This window comes from Poecilia reticulata, linkage group LG19, assembly GCF_000633615.1.
Source record: "Poecilia reticulata strain Guanapo linkage group LG19, Guppy_female_1.0+MT, whole genome shotgun sequence".
Classification (NCBI taxonomy): domain Eukaryota; kingdom Metazoa; phylum Chordata; class Actinopteri; order Cyprinodontiformes; family Poeciliidae; genus Poecilia; species Poecilia reticulata.
Window position 1 is genome coordinate 6416772 of NC_024349.1, and position 10077 is coordinate 6426848.

The 10077-nt window shown below is 40.1% G+C and overlaps 1 protein-coding gene across 1 annotated transcript in view; it reads left to right on the top strand.

Annotated features, from left to right (window-relative positions):
- The window catches only part of atrnl1b (attractin-like 1b), a 90006-nt gene that overhangs the window by 29990 nt on the left and 49939 nt on the right, over window positions 1-10077 (top strand). The window contains exons 2-10 of the mRNA XM_008436729.2: window positions 75-258; window positions 351-505; window positions 642-726; window positions 1783-1997; window positions 2093-2211; window positions 2490-2622; window positions 3376-3563; window positions 5166-5379; window positions 5473-5664. Of these exons, the coding sequence (XP_008434951.1) occupies window positions 75-258; window positions 351-505; window positions 642-726; window positions 1783-1997; window positions 2093-2211; window positions 2490-2622; window positions 3376-3563; window positions 5166-5379; window positions 5473-5664 (1485 nt within the window). The remainder of the gene's footprint in view (window positions 1-74; window positions 259-350; window positions 506-641; window positions 727-1782; window positions 1998-2092; window positions 2212-2489; window positions 2623-3375; window positions 3564-5165; window positions 5380-5472; window positions 5665-10077) is intronic.

The following is a 10077-nucleotide window of genomic DNA, read 5'->3' on the forward strand; positions in this document are numbered from 1 at the left end:
GTGGATTTATTGAGTTTTTTCCTGTCGGTAGATTCTTCTATCTCTTCAAAGCTTTCCATATGTTTTCTTTTCAGGATCCAAAGTGTGGCTGGTACCTGAGACAAAAGGTGCMGTCCCTCAGGGAGGTTACGGCCACAGCAGCACGTTCGACAGCTCCAGCAGCAGCGTCTACGTCCATGGAGGCTATAAAGCTCTCCCAGCCGGCAAGTACGGCCTTGTGGATGACCTCTACCGCTACGACGTGAACACRAGGACGTGGTAAATCATCATAATCGTGTGCAACACGGTGTGTGGCGGCGGCTTCTTGCCACAGCTGTCCCTGACACAGACTTGTCACACGCATTTCGCAGGTTCATTCTGCGAGAAAGCGGCTTTCCACGGTACCTGCACTCTGCGGCGCTTCTCAGCGGCACYCTGCTCGTCTTCGGCGGCAACACGCATAATGACACGTCACTCAGCAACGGGGCCAAGTGTTTCTCTGCTGACTTCCTTGCATACGACATCGGTATGTTGGAATATGTTGAAAGAAATGTTCTTATGAAGCAGMAGCTAATTTTTTGTATAAGAATTTCTCTTAGTTTTAGGGAATGAGGAAAAAATGCTTTCGTTTATTKAAAATTGACCCAGTTTCTATTCCTCAGCCTGTGACAAGTGGACAGTCCTCCCCAAACCAGACCTGCACAGGGACGTCAAYCGCTTCGGCCACTCRGCTGTCGTTAGCAACGGGTACGTTTCTAAAACTCATGCGTRAACTCAATTTYCCTACATGGTCGACAGGGTTAGACGTGCCACAATATGTAATAATTGAATAAAATTGGGCTTTAAGATGTTATTAAACATAGTTAAAACCACACTATGTTATAGCAGATGGAAATGTAGTAAAATTCTTGAAAGCATTTGAATCATTTTGCCTTGAATGACATGTAAGTTAATACTGAGAGTTTGAAAAGGTAACTAAACAACCAAAAGTTTGGCATTTATTGACCCCAGTTTCAGTTTAAATGCGTATAGGATCTACAAAATCATTTAGTATAATGATTAGGATGAACACAGACAGTTTATTACATTATACGCCACATAATTACATTGTCATTTCTAAGAAAGAGCTTACGCATTCTGTAATAATCGGCCCAAATGTAATAATGTTATATAAGCGGAAGAATGTATTGCAAAATGTGTTCAAGGATTTTATTAGATTTTGTGTAGATTATTACATAATGCGGCTTTAATTTTGTTTTGCTACATTTTGAAGCCTGATTTTTATTACATCATTACATATCGCAGGATTCTAGTATTTTTATGAAAAATCTTTTTCTTCCGTCTGCCTGCACATTTGTCTATTTTTGTCCAACCATCCGATAAACCATCCATCCACCTATTTGTCCCTCACCCATCCATGCATTCATACTTATTAATTTGTGTGTCATTTTATCAATCTGTCCTTTCATCCATGTCTTTGTCCATACTTCTGTTTATGCGTTTATGGACGAGCATATAGGTATTTTGAATTTTAAACCAGAAAACCACAGAAAAATCGGCACTAAATTCAAAAAGGAACTGTTGTCTTGAACACCCCATCTATAAAAGATGGCCTAAACAAAGTGTGCAACATGATAGCAGATTTTACACCTACTTAAGTTTAAATTAGCATGAAACATCATGTCAAGTGGCATGAAATCTTAGTGGAATGTTTTTAATGACTCTGTTTTGGCCTTTGCTTGTGAAACTTGTGTTGGTTATCTTGGTGTATAATTAAATGAAGTGCTCTGTTTTCTCTGCCAGGTCTATGTATGTGTTCGGAGGGTTTTCCAGCGTTTTGCTGAACGACGTGCTCGTGTACCGGCCTCCCAGCTGCCAGGCCTTCATGGCAGAGGATGGGTGTGTGAAAGCCGGGCCGGGGGTCCGCTGCATCTGGAGCAGAGGACGCTGCGTCCCCTGGGAGCCCAGCATGGCCAATGGCAGCTTCTCTCCGGTACCTTTCTGCTCCTATAAAACAGGTAACACCGACCAGCAAATCACGCCTTACGTTCACAATATTTAGTCAGTACAGGAAAAACACTCACTCCAAATAATTAATTTGTTTTCTTTACAGTGACAGTGGATGAATTGTGCTATAAGTTCTCTGACTGTGGCAGCTGTGCGGCAAACACCAAAGGCTGCCAGTGGTGCGACGACAAGAAGTGCATCTCCGCCTCCAGCAACTGCACCACTGTAAGTGTATCAACAGGGGGCAGCAAAGCACTTTTAATCCAGCTTGTTGAAACAGCACAAGTTTTTTTTCCTTCCCAAGATTTTCCAAACTGAACATGCATGTTGTGAATATTTATAGCTGTTTACTAAGCTGTTCCCCTGTCCAATCCGCTACATGATGGCAGACCCCGGATGATACTGAGTTAATTTCACCAAACAGATGCAGCCTTCCCTCATTTTATCTTGAAATTACAGCCACTCTTCTCCTCACCCTTGCCCTCTCTCTGCCCTGCTTCCAGGGCGTGAAGAACTTCACTGAGTGCCCGGTGCGCATCGAGCAGGTGTGCAGCAAGCTCGCCAACTGCAAGAGCTGCTCGCTGAATCTCAACTGTCAGTGGGAGCAGAATCACTCACAGTGCCACTCTTTGCCTGGTAAGCCTGACAGTGGAGCATGAAGAACACTAATGCATGCATGGGATGCTGATCAGATGTTTTTTTTTCTCCCACATTTGAGTAAAGGATGTTTTCCTTGTTGGAAATTACAAATAGATCCGTTGACATTCTCTGCTAAATACGTAATTTAGGAAGATGAATTTGGCCGTCAGGGTTTGGCTCACRTAACTTGAATAAATAAATCTATCCGTGGAGTGAATGTTTTAAACACAGCAGAAGATTTTTTTATTTTATTTTTTGTAAGCGTGTTTTTCAGTCTGTCATCCTGATGTTGTTTATCAGCTTTGCCAGTGCATTTAGTTTACCTCTCAGCTACTTCCTCCCACCCAGCCCTGTTGTTGACATCGACGGCGACAGAATCTGAAGAAATGACGCTGTCACTTTATCCGCAATTTTCAGCTCATGAAGAGTTGTCGCCTGAGGGGGACTGCGGTGGGAGCTGCAAATAATATCTGTTTAACATGTGTGTGTGTGTGAGTGTGTCCGTATTTGTCATGCATGAAAGAGACTTGCCGATCTCACACACGCACGCACACAAAAAACCCTTCTAAGACCAATAGATGCAAATTAGAAAATTAAATATACAGCACACATTGAGACTTTAAATGTTGATTCCCCTCACCCCCCAAAACTTCACTAACTAAATGAAGCTCAACTTTTTCTGTGGACAAACGTTGAACTCAGTAAAGCATCACAGTGAATGATAGTTTTGATTATGTTTCTGTCTTCCAGCCCAGCAGTGCAGTGAGGGTTGGAGCCAGGTGGGCGACGCCTGTCTGAGGATCAACTCCAGCCGTGAGAGCTACGACAACGCTCAGCACTACTGCAAGAACCTCAACGGCAACATCGCCTCACTCACCACCTCCAAGCAAGTCGACTTTGTACTTGAAGAACTTAAAAATCTTCAGCAGCAAGAGAAGGTAAAAGAAAATAATAATCACAGTTTGGGTGAGAAAGGTGATTCTCATAGTTGATTTAACATTTTTTTTTGATCAAGAATTGGGTTGCATACATTTTTATTTATTGTGGGCTGTTTCAAATCCACAAAGCCAAAATGATTCACTTCTTTATATATATGTATACATGCACTGCTACTGAGATTTACTTAAAAATCCATTAGCAGATTGCAACATGATCTCATGCTTTTGTTGTAATGAGCAAACGTCTTTTTCCCAGCAAGCTTTGATGCTAAGTCCACAAATTTTCAGTTGCAGAAGCTGAATGTCAGGCTGCAAGGTTTGATTGACTAGTTGCTGTTTTTAAAAAAGGATTTGTTGATCATCCTGTCATCTCTCTGTCTACATTGTAAATATTTTGAAGCACGTCTTCATTCCTTAGTCAGCTCCCTCTCCGCCCATCTCTTCTGATCCTGATTTGAGATGAAGTTTATTATTCTGCCCACTTTAGGCATTGCACCAGATGAAATGGTGTGGAAGACTCACCTTGACTTCTCTAAATTTGCTTATTGTCATTGTAGTCGATCTTTGTCCCAAAGCAGGGTAGTGGCTGCATCATGCTGAGATTCTATGCTGATTTTAGACCAATAGAAATTCCTCATTTTGTTAATTTTGTTTAAAAAAATCTGCATGATCATTTTTTTCCCACTAATAAAAAGGAATTTCAAATGAGTGTTTTTGAATTCCCAAAATGGACGACATTCACGCTAGGGGTGCACCGATTTCCTTAATTTTGGGTGATCGGTGATCAACTGATACTTGCATGAGAGACCAATTTTTTCTTCCTCTTCATAGGTCTGAAAATGAGCCATTGTTCCTTTTGTGCTCTGCAATAAGAGATCTGACAGGCTGGCCCACCGCTTCATTTTTGAGAGCACTTTTTGATGTTGTTCTATAAAATGAGATTGGAACGTTGAAGGTGTATTGTGCCTATAACACCTGACAGTGTCAGTTCTAAAATAAAATTGGTATCGGTCAAACTCAGATTCGGCAGTATACGTTATTTTAAAGATCGATGATCGGCCAGAAAACTTCGATCGGTGCACCCTTAAATCACTCCCATGGTGAGTGTATTTGACATTATATATTCATGCAGACTTAACATAATGTTTAGATTTTTTATTATTTAATCTCTCGGTGTTATATTTTAAATCTCTTCATTGCCAATGAAAATTTGGGCATTTTACTAATTCTTTCTTCGACTTTACAGCAACATTTTCTTCCTTCAGCTGCAGAAGAGTTGCGAAACCCCACTAATGAGTTTGTCATGCATGTTGTATTCATGAGGAGATAAATTGCAGTCTGTCTGCCTAGTTTCAAACTTTGCTGTTCAGAACCTTGATGTACTGTTCCACATTATTTTCCCATTACATTAAAAGCTGAATCCTGGAGGCAAATAAGTAATCATATCTGTGAAATTATGTTTAGCAGACCTTTAATGGCGTTTTTGCTTCCCAGGTGTAAATGGAGCAATTATTCCTATTATTTTTTTATAATAGCGTGACTGAACAGCATTTAGGATGTTTTTGTTTAAATATGCAGTAACTTTCAGCTCTGTTCCCACAGCGACTGTCTCCCTGGGTGGGCTTGAGGAAGATCAACGTGTCGTACTGGGGTTGGGAGGACATGTCCCCCTTCACCAATAGCAGCTTGCGCTGGCTGCCTGGAGAGCCCAGTGACTCTGGTTTTTGTGCCTACTTGGAGGAGCCTCAGGTTTCAGGCCTTCGGGCCAATCCGTGCACTGCGACCGCTCATGGCCTCATTTGTGAAAAAGCCACTGGTTAGTGACAAATATCGTCAGATACTATGAAACTAAATACGTTTTTACCTAAAATAAGTTTTCTTAAGGTCTCATTGTGTTGTGTTTTTGCAGGGAACCCCAATCAGAGCAGTCGTGGGTCTTGTAAGAAGCCTTGCTCGCTGCACACAAACTGCGCCAACTGTACCAGCCAAGCAATGGAGTGCATGTGGTGTGGCAGCACACGGCGCTGTGTGGACTCCAATGCATATGTGATCTCCTTCCCCTATGGCCAGTGTTTGGAGTGGCAAACTGCAGAGTGTATGGGTAAGTATCTCGCCATGCATTTAATCTAGGCGAGTCATCTTGGAAGTCTGACATTAATGCGAGGGACAATAAGTTCTCCTAGATTGGCTTCTGTAATCGGTCGATATTCATCACAGAGAGAGAGAAGAGGTTACGAGGAAGAAAACGGCTTAAAGTGGAAGGTGTTTGATTCACAGGGAAAATCGCATTAGTTTCCTGTGATTGACTTTGGAAGCTGTTTTGGCTTTTAATGGTCAATTACTTTTGCATATAAACTCACGGCCAACTGCTGGTGTCCCTGCTGACTGCGCTTTAGATGGACTCCTTACCGTAAGATGCCTTTTAGTAATCTTGTATGATGAAATGGTGGCTGGAGTGGAATGGAAAGTAGGCAAAAGGGGAATTTTTTTTTGGACATGGTGAATGGTTTTGTTTTAACAAAGGTGAATGTTGTTTGTCTGCATTTGTGCTTTGTTAAGTGGTGCAGAAAATGCAAAAACAGAGGATCAGTTTATAGAGGTAAAGGCTTTCTGGTAAAAAAAAAAAAGACCAATTAAAATTTTGATGAGTGATGGAAAATTGAGTTTGACTAGTTTTAGAAACGTGGATCAAAAAGGTTTGCCATTGTTCCTCTACCACAATTTCTCACTTAGGAGAAATGCTGAAAGCGCAGTAGCTTGGAGACCTATAAAACCAGCACCCTTCCTAGGGATTTAAGAGCTTTGTGTTGGCTGGTTTCATTCATGTCAGGCTTTGGAGCAGAAATATTTCCTCAGACATTCCTGGATGCTTTAGTTTGATGTCACTGTTGTATTGCATGTAGTTAATGAATGTAACTTTTTCACTGTTGCTTCTCAATAGTCATTATGCAAATTATATACCCTCATCACTGAAGAACTTACCCTGAGATAGGATGGAGTAGATTATAAGAAATAATTCCTAGATTGTTTAAAACTATATTAACAAGGTTAGAAAATCTAAGACAGAACTAGCTAAGTCTTTTCTTAACCTTCCTCCAAGAAGAACATTTGTTCCTAGCCTCAGTTTAACAAATTTCTAAGCTATTAGCTCTTCGATTTTGATCAACAGGAACCAGTTCTTAAATCCAAACTCTTATTCTCTTCATGGTGGTGCTTTAAGCTCTTGTTTCACAAACAGTATTTAATGAAACTTTAGTCTTACTCAGAGGTTACACACAAATAATCTTCCAAAAAAAAGAAAAAGCAACAAGCCAGATTACATATCAGACACATGCGAAGGAGAAAATACGCTTTGACTACCCAGCAGCAAGCTGATTGGGGAGCTCCTTCACCTGAAGGTCGACAAAGCACTTTGCTTTGGTGCTGGTGCGTGATGTATGAATTATTTCCACCGTTGTGTCACATTGAGAAAAATCTCTGATCAGTTTAGCGAGTAACAAATTTAGGGAGCCCAGGAGTGCTGTCTCAAATTCATTTGTGTCTGCTGGTGTTGGGCAACACAGAGATTCTGTTTGCTGTGGATATTTGTCTTGAGGAATTAGTCTCTGTTGGCATGAAGGACAAGGAAGGTTGTTCTAAAAATTCCCTTTGTTTCCCCCTCATTCTGTTTGCCTGGGTGAAGTCGGAAAGCTGTTTCGATCTTGAATTTGTGTGCCTACTTTCTTTGTTCCTTCTTTAATTTGAGTGTGAGTGTATTATTTAGGCTGGGTATTGTATATAAATGCATTCGAAACCACAAGTGCAGGAGAAAAATATGCAGCAGTGGCACAGATGATTACTGTGCTTTACAAGAGTTGTTGTATTTGGTGCTTTCAGTGGAGAAAATGCTCTTTTTGCAGATTACTTGGACAAGTAGTTATTTGTTTTTCACAAACATGGAACTTTTTCCAACTAAAGAAATTCCTTTAACCTGATTATGTGAAAATTGTGCTTCCCCCCTCTCAGATCACAGAGTCGGTTAACTAAATGTAGTTTCTGCATCATCATGGATTCTGAACAACTGAATATACTAAAGTAAATTTAAAACATGCAAAGCCATATTGAGTGTATCTTGCCGCAGGGTGTTTTCCCTGCTTCATTTTAGTGGGATGGTATTTGAGCGCTGCTTTCCTCCCCTAAAGTTAGCACTAAATCTTTGTTGTGTGCCGATTGCAAAATGCTGCAAAACATTGTAATGATAAACAACAGCTCTAAAGGAGCTACAGAAAAAAAGCTAATTATCCAAGTTGAAGTGCTACTATGCTACTATTCTCTCTGTTTTCATATGACTTGTTGATATTTTCTGTAGCATATTTTGGTGTGGATCTATTAAAGTGCATGCAAATAAAAGCTATAGAAGAAGTTCTCCAGAGAGTGCCATAAATTTGCTTACTTTTCCAAACATTTTTAAATTGAATGACTAGTGTTACTCTAGGTAGCTATGTGATCTCAACTAATGGAGGTGATATCACACAGGCAGACCATTGGGTCTCTACTTCTGTGTTTTAAAAAATAATAATAATAATGAAAAGATATATATATCTGATGGGAAGAAAATCAGACTCAGTTTTTCAAACTGGAGGAGCCCTTATCAGAATTTGTCAAGCATATAATTGAGTGATTCCAGTCAAGAACTGATTTTCTTGGTGCTGCAGGATATTGGGGGAACAATGACATTGATTTTTTTTCTCTAACCCTGTCATATATATATTTATAAAAATATATATAAATATATTGAAAAATACTGGACTTTTTATTAGCACCTTACTTTTTGTGAATAGTACCAGTATGATTTTTTATTTTATTTGAGCTATTCTTTTTTGTTAGAGCTGCAACACATTAGAAAATCTTGAGCTGGAGACATATTCACAATATATTGCACAGCCCTGATGTTTTGTTATGAAATATTGATGGAAGGGAGAACCCGTAATTCTTGGACTGACAAAATAAGACACATAACTTACATGTTTTTGCAAGCACGAAAACTAACAACTATTTTATTTTTTAAATATTTGACTGTACGTAACAAGGCAATACGGGTTTCCTAATAGCGCAGCTGACAGACAGACCAACAGCCATTAAAGGGAGCTAATTTTAGACGGGGACTCTGATGCAGACCATTTTAAAATTTGGAAACCCCTAAATAAATCTAAGCTCTCTGTGGTTGAGTTGAGTTGTATAGCCTAAATCACTCAATATGACAATGTAATGTAACCAAAAGCAAGCATTTCTCTCCCCAACCAATAGAAAATAACAGCCATTTTTGCAAAGTTAACAGGCTGATTTCATCGTATCCAGAGCTTGTTATCTAATCTTTTTAAGACAATACATCATTTTGTGTTTGTTTTTTTGGAGACACCTCCAGCCATCACATTTGATCTCTGTAAAAGGAGCTTTTTTGTGTTCCAACATGCTTTTATATTGTGGCAAAGCAAGAGTCCTCATCCAAACGTCTTCTGTTTTTTCCCAGAGCATTTTCCGCAGAAATCCTCCACTTATGGCCTGTCGTGAAAGCAAACTTAAATGGCCTTACTTTGTTCTGATTGCTCTTGTGTTGTCATGGTTTCACATCCATTAGCGGAATAGCTGGAGATTTGTTTGACATAGACTGAGGTAAAAGCACTCAGTGTTTGTCGTCTTAAAATAGTGGTGGCATTTCTCCACTGAGGTGTCTGTTGAGCGGCCGAGTGGTGGCTTTGAAAAGTTGTCAAGCAATCGAAGTGTCCTTAAGAGTCTCTTAGATGGCAGAACAGCGTTTCTCCTTCAGGTTTCTAAAGTTAGGGTAAAGTGCCACGATATGCAGCACATTTAATCCCTTTTCTGAAACTTTGCTGAAATGCGAAAGTTTTAGTGTTTTCAGGCGCATTCTCATCTCTTGTCTGTCTGTGGTTCGGACACCAACAGCCATTAAATGCTGAACATTGTGCTGTTTCTTATCCCCTTATCTCTTTCTGATCAGTTTTCTTAGTGCTTCACTCTATAATCTTCAATCTTCTGAAACTCCAGGTGATAGAAACTTTGCGAGGAGGATCAGGTTTGTGGTAATAAAGGACATTCTGAAGCTGAATTTCTGTCAAATTAACATTTAAAATCTTTGTGTGTTTTATCACTTAAGCAGGGCAAATATGATGTGCATTTATACTGAGCCATCTCTCTTTTTTGTCAATATTTTGTGCAATTTAAGTAGCAAGTCTTTTGGTTTAAGCATCTCCACAACGTTCTTCCTGTGTTCCCCAGACTTCATGATTCTGTTCGTTGACTAATGTTCTCTAATTCACACTGAGGTTTGTGGTTGTAATGTTATTAACATAGGGGGCTGTGCAGTTGGTAGAGCTGTTGCCTTGCAGCAAGAAGGTTTTGGGTTCGATTCCTGGCCCCAGTCTTTCTGCATGGAGTTTGCATGTTCTCCCTGTGCATGGTGGGTTTTCTCCGGGTACTCCGTTTTCCTCCCACAGTCCAAAAACATGACTGTCAG